The sequence below is a fragment of the Lingula anatina genome, chromosome 2 (genome assembly GCF_051362555.1).
Source record: "Lingula anatina isolate TDL-2025a chromosome 2, LinAna3.0, whole genome shotgun sequence".
In the NCBI taxonomy this organism is placed as follows: Eukaryota; Metazoa; Brachiopoda; class Lingulata; order Lingulida; family Lingulidae; genus Lingula; species Lingula anatina.
The window spans coordinates 40269450-40286808 of record NC_141768.1 but is presented as its reverse complement, the minus strand read 5'-3'; the positions used below and the strand labels follow the sequence as shown (position 1 = coordinate 40286808).

The following is a 17359-nucleotide window of genomic DNA, read 5'->3' as shown; positions in this document are numbered from 1 at the left end:
CTTGTTCACCAGAGACTGTATTTCTGAGTAAGTTGTCAAGAAGGGCTAATCCCATGTCAGTGCTGTGTAAGCCTATCTTGAGCAGCACTGCCTCTATATTTGAGGAGTATATACTGGTAGCTGGGGTGACCAGCAGTGCAGTACATGTGCTGAGGAGGTGAGGTGTGGGGGCAGCAGCGGCAGCGATGGGTTCAGCCATGGCCTCCACATGGGACAGGCAGTGGTGAAGCAGGCGCAGCCAACCAATACTGTAATTAAAATTGGACTCATTGAAAACAAATATCATCTACATCTCTATAAAATGGTTATAATATCCATTCAACAGGTCTTTATATTTCTGTGTGAATATCAAAAGTATTTTCAAGTGCTCTCAGCACTGGCAGTTTACCAGATAAGACTGGCAACCTACTTGATAATAAAATGTAATTTCATTAAAAAAATATAACCTACCTTTTATTCAAAAATGACAAAAATGAACTTATAAACCAATATTATATTATATTATAAATATTATAAATCGAATGTTTAAAATTACCTAGTTCTTGAAACAAAATCTTCAGAGGGAGCAAAGACATTAGGGTTCCTGTAGCTGCTGTCACCAAATGCTGTATACCCCATCAGTAGAATCTGTGACAGCCCAACTGTGGTGGAGTCCTTTGGCTTGTGAAGTCTGATGGTCACTGCTGTGGCTACCTCAGGCTTAAGGAGCTGTATTTTGATAAAGGTCAGTCCACTAGTGACCACTGGTGGACTGATGGGGACACTCTGCATTACATCTCTACTGACCTCTACAGATACTGCTGCAGGACATGCTGGAACAGAAATTAAGGACTGTGGATTCAAAGAGTCATCAAACATATTTACACATATAAATGTCCAATATTTTTAGTTTTTGTTAAGTTAAAACTATTTTAATACTATAACCCTGATTTCTTTGCAGTGCATATCTTTTTGCCTTATTGCAAAAAAAATTAAATTCTTAGAGACAGAACAACTCATATAAATAAGTCTCTTCAGGCAATAATTAGATCAACATACGTCACCTGATGACCAGGTTAATGATATCAATCACACTTCAGACTTTTCAATTCTCATGTAATTATTATTAAAATACACAAACCGGCTATCTGTAAAACCACAGTCTATTTCTGGTCTACTTCTTTCTAAACACACCATTATCAGTAACATATATAAAATTATATACTTACTAGCTAGGGAAGTTAAATGCGGCTGTATCTGTACTTCTTTCAGCAGTACAGCACATGGGAGCTGTATGGTAAGATCAACCCAGGCTTCATCAGGGTAGTAATGGTAGGACCAGGCTGCTGACCGGGCTCTCCTGTGTGGTGGAGACGCCTGGACCAGCACCTCAGCTGGACTGGCTGTAGGACTGCTGGAACTGATGGAACCTGGAGAACAATACCAGAGAATGTTGTGACAATAGTTAAAATACTATGTCAGTACCCATTAAACATTGTCCATAGACATAATAGAAAGTGTCAAAATATAAATGTTCATAAAACTCACATTTATAACAGGATTTCAAATGGAAGAAAATCCACCTTGAAATTTTAGAAAAACATATCAATGGATTTTAATTAAGATCTATTGTTGTAGTTGGTTTCAAATCGATTGATGGTGTACTTTAGGTATTGTACTAAGGTTGAGACAACCCATTAGGGGTTATATACAAATTCTTATCTAATTCTCAGGAAATTTATATAATAAACACGTGTAGATTAAAAAAAAACTCATTAAAAATGGCCATTTTGATAATTACAAAATTATCCTCCTGACTATCCAGATTAGACCAGAGCTGACGTTTTTTTAAACCTTTTTTCAACATAATAAGTATCCTCTGAGAACTATATCATGCTGTTCAAGATAGGGCACTGTAGTTGTACAACAGTCTCAGAATCATTTTCAAATTCAATTTTATTTTGTAAAATGGACAGCATAACCTTTAAATAAACCTTTGAACACTGTCATCACAGTTGACTAGAAGCACTGTATTACCTAAAGGAGCAAAGTTCTGTAATCCCTCAGCAGCCTCAGTGTCTGTGCTTCCTCTGGACTTGGACAGGTTATAGCTGGCCATTTTACTGCTGCCCAGGTACTGCATGATGGTGGAGATGAGACTGGGACCTGTGCTGATCACTCGCCTGTTACTCTGGACCAAATTCCTGCAGATCACTTCTACACCTCCTGGAAACAAAGTCACCACATGCCTATATGTATTACGGGTCTTAAATTCCATTTATTAGATAAAATGCCGTAGGCTAACAATATTTTTAAAACAAGTTGTTGATTGAAGAAAAAATAAATTTTTCACTTGCGAACTTCATACATTAAAAAACATATGCTGATGTAATAATGCTGACTTAGAAAAAAGAAAATATTTTCAATGTCTCTATTGATTATGTCCAAATTAATAATTCAATCACTTACCAAATTCCAGGAATTTACTTAGAGCTTTATCACAGTCCAGCACTCTTAGAATGAACCAGAGCAAGGGCTCAGAGAGCTTGCAAATGGAGTGTGCACCAGTTCCTCTGAACCCAGATGACAGGTACTTGTACATGGGTCCCACTATTAACTGCATATCTGTGGCCTTCTTGTTCAGTGTGCACAGGATCTGAAATATTCCATCTCCCACTGAGAGCACGTCCAGCCCCGTGAATGTGTCCTGCATACTCCCCTGCAGTCCAGAGGTACACAAGATGGTGGCCATGGTGCTGCTGTTACAGAAACTCAAAGCTTCCAACAAGTGAGTCATTATTTTCTCATGTGTCAGAATGACATCTGATAGGGTGTGTTCCTTCCTGTTCATATCAGGGCCATGGGAGCATGCTTTCTTTGGCTGTGGAGCTGTAGGTGTGTTAGCCTGAGAGGAGGCGGTCTCAGTTTTCTGTTCATCAGTCTCTGAGCTTTTCTCTTCATCGGACTTGGACCACACTTCTATGGGTCTAGCACCCTCTAAAACTGTTGAGTTATTACCTGCTCTAGATTGACTCAGCTTACTGGAGTCTGTCAGGGGTTCTCCAATGACATCCATAGGCTCCTCCTCTGTTGTACTTCCCCTGGAGTTCCGTCCTGGCAGCACAACCTGTATCAGTTTATTGACCAGTTTCAACAGGCTACACATCAGCACATCACGGTTCGCCTCTCCCACCATTGACTTGGAGTCCCCAGGTCTCAAGAGACTGGAAAATAACCCACCAAAACACGACCTTGCACTGACTCCTCCGTCTGATTGGCTCTTACACAGCACTCTCTCCTGACTGAGGATGTGATGGTGGACCAGGACACTAATGGACTCTATAACACTGATGGCATTGCTGATGTCCACACTGTCATACTGCTGGTCAAGGACATAGTCCAGCAACTTGCACTGGGCATCCAGTGGACCATGTCCACAGTGGAAAGCACCTCTGAAGTCAAAATTATGTCATATGAAACACATATGTAGGTAACTTTATTTCAAATAATGGAGAATATCAATGAGCAAATGAAAATCTAGGTCAGTAATGATGTGAAAGTGATCATGGATATAATGAAATATCAATCTAAATATACTGATTATTTCAATTTTTTTTCAAAATTTTGCAAGGTATTTTGTGAATCTCTTAACATTCCACTTCAAATATATTTTATAGGCTTTATAGTTTTGAAGTACCCACCTCTCTGTTGTCAGCATGTATACTAACTTCAGCATCAGTTCCTTTAAGTGTTTTTCATTATCCTCTGCTGTGCGTAATTGGAGCCGTACCAAAAATTCATGGAACATTTTGGTGGCAAAAGGACCAACCTGAGATAGGAGAAAAACAGTGTGTAATACACCTTCAATTTTAAACATATATATCATAAAAGTAATACTTCTGACATTGAATTTAAACAATTTGATAAAGAATATTCTATTCAAACCTGATTACCATTAACATTCATTCCAATAAAAACTGCCAGGAATCATCTACAAACTACGTCAGGAAAGTACGATCACCTACCTGTGTATCCTGCAGATTGGACAGCACAGGACCCTGGTAAGACACTCCAGTTAAAAACTTAATCAACACAGGCATTAGGTGATCGTCTGTGACCACTACAGAGGCAAGCCACCTCTCTGCTGGCAGAGCAGGTGCCGTAGCTTCCAGTTCCCTGTGGTGCTTCACATTCATCAACAGTGTTAACACCTGGAAGAACAGGGTCCATGTCCTGACTGGGACATTGGGCTCATAGGCCAGAGCTGTCAGCAGGCTAGCCACTGCAGCCTGACTCAGAGGGATCATGGGAACACGGCTGGGGTCAAAGTTCGACTGAGTGGTCTCCTCCTGAGAGCTGTCGTCATTGAAGATGAGCCAGAGCTGAAGGATGGTGTCCAGGTTGACGCGGTGACGGTACAGCTGCATGAAGAGGTTGTCAAAACACTGGCTCAACATGTCATTGGATGGAACATTCTGGAATACAAGAAAGAATTCATGTTTGAGATATTCTTATGTTAATAAGTCTCAAGAAAATTTTAAGTGCTTTTTAAGAAACTTGACATAATTATGTCATGACAAATGGACTGAGTGAAAAAAAGATACTTCTGACTGGAAAGCTAATCTAAGAATTGCAAAAAAACGTTTTTGATCAAATGCTGCCAAATGTATTTTCAGCCCCCGCACTTACCAGAATAGCAAGAAAAATATAAGACTCTTTAATGCAAAAATCTAAAATTGAAAAAGCATAAAATAAATTTTGGTTAAAGAATTATTTTTTAAAATCCAGTAATCTCACCTGATATTCTCCATAAAAGCTGGTCTCTGAGAGCTGTTCATCATCTGTGGATACAGCCCGTGTGTTCTGAGCTGTGCTCTGGGGGAATGGCAGCTGGGGGGCAGGGGGGATGACAGAGGAGATGGCACTCTGGACAGATTCTGCCTCTAGAGACTGCATCACCTGTAATCACAGATCAACAAACCCGTCATCATCATCTACAGATCCACTTAATCAGGCAGTGCTAGTATTTGAACTCCAAGCAGAGGTGACTAGTGAATGCTTTTTCTTTTACATCTCCCCATTATATGAAGAATTATGCAAGCATTATGTATAATTATATATAGGTAGTTCAGGTTATCTAAAACTTTGAAACCTATTTCTCAGTTCTGGAAATATCTGATAATATTGGGCAAGAAAAGCTGTACATATCATCAGACATCTTAGTTAAACACTAAAATCCACTGGTCTCAGAATTGAAAATAGAGCCCTTTGTCAAATAGAGTCCCCCCATGACAAAGATTCCAGTTCCCATATAATTTGTACAGATAAGCCTAATCCTAGATTCTGACCCAAGTGTACAATACGTGAACAGTAATACTAAGCTATACAAATATAATGGCAGGATGTCTCTCTGTTACACAGACCCTCAGTTTCTAGCCACAGGGCACTGTGATATACCTACATAATATTTCAATCTTAATACGAGAAAGTCATAGGTCTGTATTCATACCCTGAGTTTAAGCTCAGCATTCCAGTCTACACGGAACTCCAGTCTGGCATCCATTGCGGCAGATGTTCCCTTCGTCATGGCTCCAAGGCGGGGGTCTGGAGCAGAGAGCCAATCTTTGCCTTTCTTCATTCTGTTTAAATTTGTTGACATCTTTATTTTTGATACTTTGACATTCTTCTTGTTCCCTTCCATCATGTTTTTGAACATACCCAGGCTCAAGGCTTTTCCAGCACTATCAAATAATCTGAAATTGTATTTAAAGAATTTACATCTGTGTTAATATTCAATGTAAGATAATGCTGAAGACATATGGCAGGTATGGTCTGAATTTGATTTAGATTTCCTCTATCCTACCACAACTACAATTGAATTGCTTACATTTTGAATTATTAAGTGAACATTGTTCAATCTACAAACAGTGATGAAAGATAGCAGTGAATTCCCAAGCTGGAGAGAAAAATTCATGTATGACAGTCAAGCAAGATTTAATATGTCAACATACACAAATTTCTAAAATCTGCATTCACCACATTTAAAGAAAAACACATGACAGGCAAGGTGTCTAACCCATGTGATAACTTTTTACATTATATGAAAATACTTACATTTTGTACCCATCATCCTGCAGGGATCCTACTTCTGGGGGTGTGGCATCTCCCTCTAGGGGAGGCATAGGCATGGGGGGTAGTAACTCTGGTGGGGTAACAGGCTCACTGTAACCTGGTCCATAGAGATCATCATAAGTGAGGGAGAACCCCTGGTCTTCAGAAATATCCATGGGGATTTCCTCTATTGTGCCCACTACAGGGATAGGCTCAGATGGAACGGGGTATGCCTCCACCATGTCTGCTCCTGTAGAAACGGAACATAGTGTTACTTTTTAATGTAAATGATAAAACAAAAATAATATTTTAAATACTAGACAAAGGACCACATAATTAATGCATTTTTCATAAGCTTACTGCACTTTTTTGTTGAATTTGATTAATTTATTGGGTGTTGTTAACTATGCACTTATTGTGAAATTTTGAATTTCATATGAAGAGTTGCTATTGCTTTAATTTGAGTAAAAACATGAATATCAAAAATCACAAGCTACCCATGATTAATAATAAAGACCTATAACTGAAATGATGTAAAAAAAAGTAATATTGTGGACAAAGGCAAACTTCAGGTCTTTATTTACCTGGCCCACCTGGTCCACTGCTGCCACTGTCATCTATCTGTGGTAGACTGGCACTGTGGTGTATGGAGTCATCAGTCTCTGTCATGGCAGCTGACAACTCCTCCTCTGTCATACTGGAGGAGCCACCATCTCCTGGTGGGTACAGACGCTCACCTGGACAGAATATACAGGGCATTTATGAACCATTTTACAAAATATCTGAATAATATATTAATTTCAATGTACTTGGCAATTTACAAAGTTTTTAAGCGCTAAGCAAAATCCTCATGGTTCAAAGTAAAACTTTTAAGTCAATTTTTTTTTCAACAAGAAAAAAAGCACTTGAGGTCCTTTTTTAAAACTGTAAATGAACCAATAGTTCCGCTATTTGGTTGACAAACTTTTCAAAATATATATGTAACTGGCTATAATTTACTGCCTGACTTACCATCTAGAACATCTTGTATCATGCAGGTAATGGCATGCCCAGACCAAGGTCCTCCCCAGGTCAGGTTGCCATGGTTATGTTCTAGATTGCTACATAGTAACAATAACTGCTCTAGCTGTTCCTGGGTCATAGCCTCTGACAGGGTGATGGCTGGGCGTGTTGAGTTGGTAATACGTGCAACAACCTTTTAATAAATATTCAATTTCAGTGTCATGTCAGTGATAAAACTTTAAAGCAAATGTAAACAAATGCTGCTGAGAAATATATCCCAATAAAGTCAACTTCTCTGTTTTTCCCATCTCATTACAAAATGTCCTTTACATAAGATAACAATTAAGTACCTATTTTACTTTTTACCAATCTAATTTATGGCAACAAAAATAATGCAATATGTTTTAATAGCCTATGCCATCATCTTGAATAAATAATTCAATTAATACCCTGATTTCACCCCTACCTTGCATGCAATCAGGAACAGGTCAACATTGCATGTGAAATCCATGGAGAGTAATAGGGCTATGAGACCCCTGACTACAGGGAGACATCTCTCCCTAGGTAACACCATCGAGTTCTCCGTGTCATGGCCATCCTGGTCTCCCCTCACACCATTGCTGTCATCCTTTGGCTTCTTTCTCAACACCTCGGCATCTATTCTCCTGATCTGCATGATGTCCTTGAAGTGCTGGGAATGAAATATGCATACATGAAATCTAAACCACTTGCTATAAATTACAATGTTTTATCAATCATACTTGAGCTTTCTTTAACCAAACTTTACTTATTTCTATAGATTTCTCCATCCTTTGCACAAAACTTTTTTCAGTCATTATCATTTTTTCACTTCTGTGGAATGCAATTATTAAGGATGAAAAAAAAGCCAAATTATCCTTCCATGAAAAATCTAACAGGCATATGACTAAAAGGTTTTTCATTTAACCAGCATTTCTTAAAATTTCTACACAACTGCATATCATGTAAATACCTTAGATGAGTATTTTTTCAATTCCTTTATGAACTCCTGTTCCTGCTGTTTGACTAAGACTTCTGCCTCTTTGGAAACAGCTGCTGCAGCCACCTGGGTGGCAAGGAACTCTTTCTTGGCTTTCTGAAGCTCTATTAGCTTAGACTTATGATGCATTAGCCTCTTAGCCAGCTGCCGTCTGTACAGCTTTGTCCTGAACCTGGGTGTGGGTTTAAAGTCTGCATGCTCCATGGCCGTGTCTCCCTGGATGAAGTCCCAGCGTGCTGACAACATGGTGCCTGGATAGAACAGATAGGTGGAGAGTGCACTTTACTAACAGCATTAGAAAAGCAGGCCAGGCATTGACTTGATACGCTGGTCTAATATACATGTGTCTATTAACCTTATTTAAATCTATCCAAAAGCTGTTATGGCACCCCTTTAAATTTTGTTGTTTTTTTTTCACAGTTAAATACCATGTTATTTCTCAATTCAAATTGAAATTTGCTGACACTAAGCAGGAATCTTAGTGGTTTGACAAAATCTCAAGGCACAATTTCAACAAAGAGTGAGAGAAACATCTAAAGCTTAGTTCAAATCTTCATGTACCATTTTCTTTTCCAGCATCATCGTTCTCTGCCCCTGCAGAACCTTTGGTGCCCTCATCACTTCCTCCATCACCTGGTTTACCATTACTGCCCCCATTATGACTGCCACCATTGTTACTGCTACCAGCAGCATCCATAGTTCTGGACAAGAACAGCAGCACCCAGCCAACTAAATCCATATCCAAAGAACCTGGATTTAAGTAAATGGTATGTCAACTGTGCAGTGTTTTTTTTTTTTCCTTTTAGAGCATTTACTCATATCAAAATACTTTCTTTGTAAAAGTGAGCATATTAAGAAACATTCTAATGTTTTGTATGTAAAAGTAAGTAAGTTTAAAACTATCATGAGTAAAATTTGAAAATCCACCTTGGCTGTTTCTGTAGTACTCTCCCTGTGAGTGTAGAAGAGGAGAGAGAATCTTGCCCAGCAATGTCAGCAAACTCTCCAACACATTGCTGGCTGAGGTACTGGTAAGTGCCTTCTGTCCCAGAGCTGTCAGCAGTACAAATATTCTACAACGTAAAGATAGTGGAGCTCAGTACATAGATGTATCAATAAGCTCCATCAAAATTAAATAAAACAATGTTCTCTTTAATTTCATACATCAGTAATAGTTGATCTAAACCTTATCTTAAAGCGAAGTAATTGGCCGAGGCACTTGCAAAAGATAATTTTTCTCTTCATCTAGTATAATGCATTCATTTGAAATACCCATGCAAATTTACTAAACAAATCAATGTATAGATGTTCTACACAGTCTAGCCAAACCCAAATAGTTTCTCACTACTGTTCATCACTGACCTGTCCTGTGGAAATACAGCTGTTAGGTCTGAGCTGAACAGCTGCTGGAGCATATTCCCTAAAAACTGGCCCCACCAGCTCTGCCTCCCTCCTACACGCACCAACAACAACCCCGCATGGATCTGCATGCGCCGTGTTCCAAACACACAGATGTGCTTGAACAGAGCTTCACACGTCTGTGGGTTAAAGTTTCTGTACAGTGACAATGGAGGATGAGGGATGGTTGGCTTGGACCTGGTCATACTGAGCAAGCAGTCTAGGAGCAGCTCTGTGAGGACACGCAGCTTGTCGGTAGACACCTGTCTCAGTACTGTATTAGTGTTACTGGATGCTGCAGGCCTGGACTGCTTCATCCCTAAGGCCTTCTGTAGTCTTTCTATGGCTCTCTGGGCCAGGTTCAACTGAAGCTGTAGCTGCGTACAGTCATTATATGCCTGAAGTATTCTAGCATCTTCCTCCACTTTCTTTCCCTTTCTTAAATAGTACTTTGCATGGCCACTGACCATGGGAGGAAGATCCAAGGAGGCTACCAGTGATTGTAATCTAGTGCAGGCCAGGCTATACCTACACTGAATGTCTTCTTGAAGGGTTATAAACATGCTAAGCTGAGACAAAATTTCTGACTGGTCTACAGTCAATGGTTGATTGAGAGTAGAGAGTTCACTGGCTACAACAGAGGGAACTGAATCCAAACTGTACTCCCACGGTAAAATAAAACTGTGTCCGTAGAAAGTTCCTATGGGTATGCGAGACCTAGAGGTACACCTGGGGGTGTTGCCGCCATATCTGCCTACTGTGGTGATCTGCAGGGAACAAAGCAGGATATGTTTTATGAAACTATTAGATGGCACATGTTTAATTTTTCCAATACCAAATCTTTGAATTATTTTACCTTATATACATTTAATATGCTTTTGCTAAATTTTTTAGGTTCTTAAATTCTTAAAAATTCAGCTGTTAATATCTCCCATAAAACTCCAACTTACCTTCAAGTACCTACAGAGAGGTGGTGGTGACAGGTCATTCATAATTAAAGACCTCAGCCCGATATCTGAGGCTATCACCAGTCTCATGCCATCAATCTCCTCTCCATGGATCCACACATCTATGGACAGAGAAGCTAAATCTCCACAAGCCGGAATTACCACATCTGTGAGCAGTATGGGTTTGCCAAAGTCTAACACTACGAATCTCCGTGCTCCTGAGTGCATGCGCTCTATGACCAGGACGTGCTGTGAGGCAGGGTGGAGGAGCTGGTGACCAGAGGACAAATGGGATGAGGTTTTCTGGCCTCCTGAGAAATTGTTGTCTGGTTTGCCACTAGAGACCTGTTAAATTTTACTGACATTTAATTATGATAATATTAACTTGTTTTTAAATTCTGCTATTAATGTAATAACTTTAAGGTCAAATCTACAAGTTTTCATTATTTGCTCTGTACCTTACATCAAAAGTCATGAACAATTCTAGTTTTTGGTTCTGGCATCAGTATCAGGTGAGCAATCTCATAGTTTGTCATGATTGCTTACACAAACTTTGACAATTATCATTTTGCAGACATCGGCCACAAAAACCTACTTTTATAACATTCTTCCCTCCTATTTTCTGGTCACTCTGAGGGCCAACACCATTACTGGCCAGTTTTTCTGCCAAGTATGCCTCATTTGGTGGTGTGACAGGCGGTGTCATAAACAAAGGGGTTGTCTTCGGCGTGGGCGTGGGGGGAAAGATATCAATCTGGGGTTGCGCGGAGGCAGCAGCTACAGACTTCTGAGTCTCTGCCAGTTTCTGTTTCAGTTTCAGTGTCTGTTGCTGCACCTTGAGCAGCTGTGCTTGTTTGTGTTGTGAGAGTGAGAAATGCTGTTCAGCTGACACCATGGCCGTTGAGAGAGACTGGAGGGCTGCCCCAGCTGCTGCTGCTGCTGCAGACACAGTGGCCAGGCTGTCACCAAAGTTGATGGTACCAGACAACCCTGAGGTGTTGGAAAGACTGTTGGTGCCTGCTGTAGCTGTAGAAGGAAAACATGAAAAGATACTGAAATTATGTATAACCACGTTTTTGCTCATACAAGCAAGTTTAAAGTTATATCCTCTATCTATTTAACATTTACAATTTGACATATCTACTCAAAATAGCAATATTAATCAGCACTTGGTATAAGGTCTATACTAAGCTATTAACTGTCTTACTTATATCAGCCTTTTCCATTCTAGTTCCATCACTGGTTGCATGACAAGTGAAGTGCAGAGGCTCTACTTCTAACAAACTGTTAACTATAGTATGGCCTCCCATTTCAGACCCCTGTAGAAATTAGAATAATTGTAACATAAAAATGGCAACAAATCATCGTTTTACATCAAAACAATCCGTTATCATTTCCAAAAAATGCTCTTAGGGAAAAATTTATCATTCAGCTTTCAAAGTAAAAAGGTGAGGTGCATTTCACCTGTAAAGTCAAACATTTTTATTTCACATTTTGGTCACATACAATAAGTCAAACACTGGACAAATGCACAACAATAACACATCAGTATCAATAGCCACAAACCTGCGTTCCAGACTTGACAGTTTTATCTGGATCTAAGTTGATGAGGTCCTGAAAGTCTACCTCTTCGTATCCCTGGGGAGAGTTGCCAGAAGAAGAAGAGCTGGTGGAAGCACCAGTCATGGATGCATATGTTGTTGGTTGTGTGGGCTTCAATTGCTGGATGGGCATTTCCACATCAAACAGATCAGGATCACAAGGGTGACCATAAAGACCAAACCTTTTTAAAGTTAAGATAAATGATGTACTTTAATTACAGAAACTTTACGTGAAATAGGCTCAAACTAAATAAAGATTACATTTCATTAGATTAACTATAGAAATGTACAAACAGACTGAAATACATTTATGGTGGCATTTTTACAGACAGATACTCAACATTTATAAACATCTGTTCATTAAAGACTTCATACAAAGTACATGAAAAACTTAAGTGGCTGTACACACACCTTGACTTCAGAAGGGCATCTAAAGGTGTCACCCGTAAACTGTACTGCTTGGCTGCAGAGGAGAGCATCTCGGCCACCATCTGGCCAGTCTGAGAGATATCCATGAACTTCACTCTGTTCAACACTGTGAAGAACCAGCGCAGAGCACCTGCTGAGTGTACCAGTGGAAGTAATGGGAGACAGTTCAGCAGGGCTGTCAGCAGGGCAAAGCTGAAGGCAGGGGCCAGGTCAGGATCCGAGGACAACTCTGTACACCTGGAACACAGAACATATTACAATAATAATAATAATAATAATAATAATAATAATAATAATAATAATAATAATAATAATAATAATAATAATAATAATAATAATAATAATAAATTTAAAAAAAAACTTTATCCTTTCAGTCTAACATAGCCAATATGTTGGTCTTACCAAACACTGCCATTTCTGTTTAATATATCATGCTAAATAACGATCATCTAAGGTATATGTATAGTGAGGATGAGGTAAATGAAAGACAAGTGTCAACTTACTCCAGACACAGAGCTACAAGTTTGGCACACTTGTGAGCAATACTTCTCCCTCCCTCAATGAAGCAAGCCCTGATCAGGCCTTCCAGGTTAGATTGCACAGTAAACACAAAGCTGTTTTGCTCTAATCTGAAACGAGATAGAAAAGCAGACTTATATGAGGCATACAAACGGATCCACGTTTCTTTACCATTGACCCATAATCCAAACCAACAAAACTACAAGCATTAAGTAATTTTTGAGTTTTTGTAAAATGACTATACCTTTATTTTATAGCCTTTTGTTCATATGAAAGCACCTGAGGAGCCATAAGACTGTCATTCAAATAAATATTAATTTCATAATGCTTTCAAAATTTAAACAAAGGGCTATCCCAATATTACACCAAGACACTTCTCTCTATAAAAGAGAAATTAATTTAGAACAAAGAGATACCTTTTCTCAGATTCTCTAATGTGAATGGCAGCAATCCAGCAGAGTATGTCCAGAGCCATGACCTGTCTGTGTTCTAGGCTAGTAGTGATAGGAATACTCTCCTCATCAGCTCCACAAGCTGCCAGCAACAGGTGCTCATGAAAACCAGGCATTTCCAGCATGGTGCAACGCTGGAGTCTGCAAGACATCATATCACATACAACATTGCGATCACAAAATAACAATGCAAGAAAGCAAAATATGCATAAATATGGCAGCAAAGTTTGTAAAATCCCTATATAGCAGTTTGTGTGCTGTGATATTTCCCCCAGCTTCCAAGGCAGGAGATGAATACAACAGGAAGTGCACTATACTAACATACACATGTACACTATACAAAGTGATACTCTGAATACTCAAATGCATTCATATGTTTAACACTGGAATTGAAGGAGCATGATATCTGATGATTTGTATAAACACGTTACCTCAATTACAAACTTCATACCTGTCTTTAGGAACAGTATTTCTTTTTGTCTTCCTAATAGTAACAGAGATCTCTGCCAGCCAGTCACAACCCTTGATGTTTTCCAGTTTCTGCTTTGATGTTTCCCCTGCCTGGCCTGACTTACTGGACTTGCTTGGAGCTCCACCAAAGAAAAACTGATCCCAAATGGAGTGGAAGTTCTTATCCGCCTCTTTGTCTTGCTGAGTAACTGGAGCATTCCTTATATCAGTCTGAAAATAAAGTAGGAGAAATCCAATTTATTCACACACACACACACACACACACACACAAAAAATACTCATTTGCTTTGTAAATTATTGTTTAAATTTTATATTATGTATTTTAGTTAATTTTAATTTATAATCCTTGCAGTCATATCATTATTTGCCTAAGGCTAAAGAAAACTTAATTTAGTAGTTCCTAGCTCCTGTACCTTTTCTTCCTTTAGGGCTTTGATATGAAGCAAGAAAGACCTTGACTTGACCTTCAGCAACTTAGAGCTGGTCAAGGTGATAAGTCCAGATTTCCCAGAGAGGTCCACATGGCTCGCTAGGTCCACTGGACCACACAGTATCTCAGCATGATGCTTTCCAAGAAAGTCAGGATCATGAACGTTATTGACACTACTTAGCTGAACATCCTTGTCATCTTTCTCCCCTACAGTGTCCTTTGGCACGGAGCCCTCCCCTCCTTTCTCAACGCTAAAATTGATCTTATCGTCCACTTCAGTTTTCCCTTTGTCCATGTCACAATTTTCAACCACCTGCTGCCCTATGTCTGTGATATTCTGCTTCAAGAGAGTGACCTGTATATTGGGTAGAGAGGTGCACACACTGAGGAGGTTGAACTTGATGTCCACATGGCCTACAGTGCAAGGTCTGGGCAGGACAAGCTCAAATAAATGTTCATCACAGCTACCTCTGAAATGAAATAATAGAAAAATTAGTTTTCATGTGATTTAGAATTGTATAATTAAAACTTTGTTTCTCATTTTAATTACAAAAGTTTGAAAAACTATGCATTTCCATTTTAGTGTTTTCCAAATGAAAAAAATCAATCAAGTGGCAATTACTTTTCATGCTGTAATCTCCAGCTCCTTGTGTGCTGCAGTGCCTCCCCCTGTTGTTGAAGATGCTGAGGGTGGCGCCGGTGCTGCTGTTCCTGCTGTATTTCCTGCCAACAGGGCGGAACTGTTGCTGTGAAGCGGGGAATCAAGTTCTCAAACTGTGTCAATTCATGCAGTGTCATCAATACTTCTGTTGTCAGTGGGTGCTTCACTAGCAAATCATTGCCTAAAGCAAAATAGAATTCAGAATGAACAATACAGAAGCAACAATTTCTTATATACAACTAGTTTCCTTAAGTTCAACTCATGGCCTTATTAATCAAATACAATTCTCTTACAAGAAAATAGTAAAGAAGTCTTGGCTATTTAACTATGGAGAAAACACATCTTATTCTTTATGTCCAGTCAGAATGAACACTTAATGTAAATCTGGATAATACAAATGAGACTGCATATAAGGAGTTCAGTTATTACCAGAGCCCTGTAAGCAATCCATGGATCCATCTACACTATCCTGGCTGAAGGGCCTCACTGGGGAGCTGTGCTCCACCATGTCTGTCTCAGAGAACTCAGGATCTTTGGGAGCCACTTGGAAGAATGAAAGTTTTCCATGTCCAGTGCAGGCACACAGTCTTTCCATACCTTACAGGAATTTATCAAAATAAAATAGATTTGAAATATGGACAGCGATGAATATTCATTCAAAGAGATTAACAGTTAACATTCAATTACAGTGATTACTTATTTGAATATAACTGATATAAAGCATTTAAATAAAAGAGAGAACCATCTTTTGATTAAATTAGAAATGATTATGGTTAACTTTTTACCTGTACAGTATGTGAGTGAAACAAACTTCTGTCCTTCATCTGAAGATTCAAATGACTCAAGCACCTTATTTGAATATAACTGATATAAAGCACTTAAATAAAAGAGAGAACCATCTTTTGATTAAATTAGAAATGATTATGGTTAACTTTTTACCTGTACAGTATGTGAGTGAAACAAACTTCTGTCCTTCATCTGAAGATTCAAATGACTCAAGCACCTTAAAGTCAGACAGTCTTATTATCTTCAACTTCCCCATCTCCGTAGATATAGCAATCTGCCCTGGCAAGTTCTCAGAGTAGCTTTTATGTATAGTCACAGTTTCCTTATTATTCATATTGATAAGCTCATCCTCTTCTTGAGCTGAAGATATATCTAAAGGCAACGACAATACTGCTACCACTGCGTCCCTTGCATCAGGTATATAAAATATTTTTCGCGGGTCTGTTTCTAAAGTTGGAGTTTGTGTATCAAAGTTGATTTTATACAGCAAAATGCACCCGCCAGCTGCCTTATCCTTCTGACTGGATTTTTTCTCTTTCAAAACTTTCCCGTCGCGTGTCGTTGTGTCTGGACTGGCGTGTTTCTGAGCCACTTGCGTTGGTGCTACAACTACCAACAGGTGATGATTGTCTGACACAGGGAGTATGTGGGTGACACTAAATCCCGCCTTGGACACGGGCTCTGGAAGAGGCACACACTGCACCACACGACCCTCTTTGCTATCCTCCATCAAGTCCAAGTTTTTGATACTTGTTTGGTTTCCACTTTGAAGAGGATGACAGTTTTCATTGCCAGTATCATTTGTTGTTCCACTTCCACCAGGTATGGGCTTTTCTTCACTTATGTTAATAATTTCAGGTTCCTCATCCACCTCCATGATCTGTGGCATGTACATCTCTGATACAGTGCTCTTGGCTGAACCTGGCGCACTTTTCAGTTTCTTAACTATAGGTCTAGTCACCACTACTTTCTGTATGTCATGTATAAGAATACATGGTATAAATGGATTTTCTGGTTCTTCATCCTGACTCTGTTCACTCAGAATATCAATACTAGTGTCCGAGCTCAAGGCTTCATTGACTAAATTCATTGCCTGTACGTCCATGGTGTCAGGTATATCACAGGTTAATGTAGTTCTCCTAATCCCGACACCACAGACCAAAGCTGCCTTTGTTAGTTTGTCCTTGCTAGGTGCCGAGGCTGCTTGATGGGCGTTGTTTTCTGGGTCACCTATCACACTCAGTGATGACACCACTACATCTCTGGATATTCTGGATCGCTTCACAATGCAATCTAATAGAAAAAAATTTCAAAGTATAGAATACTCTTTGAATTTACTAGAAGCAACATTTTTTGCTCATTTCTAAGACCCATCTTGCATAATCAGTCTTTCAAATTATTCTCTCCCTTTTTTATTTCATTATTATCTTTACTATTTTTGACACAAAAAATAAGTATAGTAGATGGTTAATTGCATCAATGTTTACATTTCAGACATTTTGTAAAACAAGATAATATTAGAAACAATACCCTCACAACTATTCAATTAAGTAGC

General features: G+C 39.1%; 1 protein-coding gene across 2 annotated transcripts in view; it reads right to left on the bottom strand.

Annotated features, from left to right (window-relative positions):
• LOC106178764 (dual E2 ubiquitin-conjugating enzyme/E3 ubiquitin-protein ligase BIRC6) overlaps positions 1-17359 on the bottom strand; it is a 36093-nt gene that overhangs the window by 12927 nt on the left and 5807 nt on the right. The window contains exons 11-39 of one of the 2 annotated variants that reach the window (XM_087006795.1): positions 15958-17097; positions 15448-15615; positions 14980-15199; positions 14341-14827; positions 13908-14137; positions 13421-13597; positions 12989-13114; positions 12468-12722; positions 12022-12238; positions 11663-11774; positions 11051-11481; positions 10459-10800; positions 9473-10275; positions 9038-9183; positions 8672-8860; positions 8084-8361; positions 7559-7783; positions 7102-7285; positions 6684-6827; positions 6094-6340; positions 5489-5732; positions 4777-4938; positions 4005-4454; positions 3681-3808; positions 2449-3431; positions 2017-2205; positions 1209-1409; positions 536-812; positions 1-248 (exon numbers count right to left, since the gene is read on the bottom strand). In XM_087006795.1, coding sequence (XP_086862921.1) covers positions 1-248; positions 536-812; positions 1209-1409; positions 2017-2205; positions 2449-3431; positions 3681-3808; positions 4005-4454; positions 4777-4938; positions 5489-5732; positions 6094-6340; positions 6684-6827; positions 7102-7285; positions 7559-7783; positions 8084-8361; positions 8672-8860; positions 9038-9183; positions 9473-10275; positions 10459-10800; positions 11051-11481; positions 11663-11774; positions 12022-12238; positions 12468-12722; positions 12989-13114; positions 13421-13597; positions 13908-14137; positions 14341-14827; positions 14980-15199; positions 15448-15615; positions 15958-17097 — 9003 coding nt within the window. Of the gene's footprint in view, positions 249-535; positions 813-1208; positions 1410-2016; positions 2206-2448; positions 3432-3680; positions 3809-4004; positions 4455-4776; positions 4939-5488; positions 5733-6093; positions 6341-6674; positions 6828-7101; positions 7286-7558; positions 7784-8083; positions 8362-8671; positions 8861-9037; positions 9184-9472; positions 10276-10458; positions 10801-11050; positions 11482-11662; positions 11775-12021; positions 12239-12467; positions 12723-12988; positions 13115-13420; positions 13598-13907; positions 14138-14340; positions 14828-14979; positions 15200-15447; positions 15616-15957; positions 17098-17359 lie in introns of both variants that reach the window. The other variant, XM_087006794.1, reaches the window with a different exon arrangement.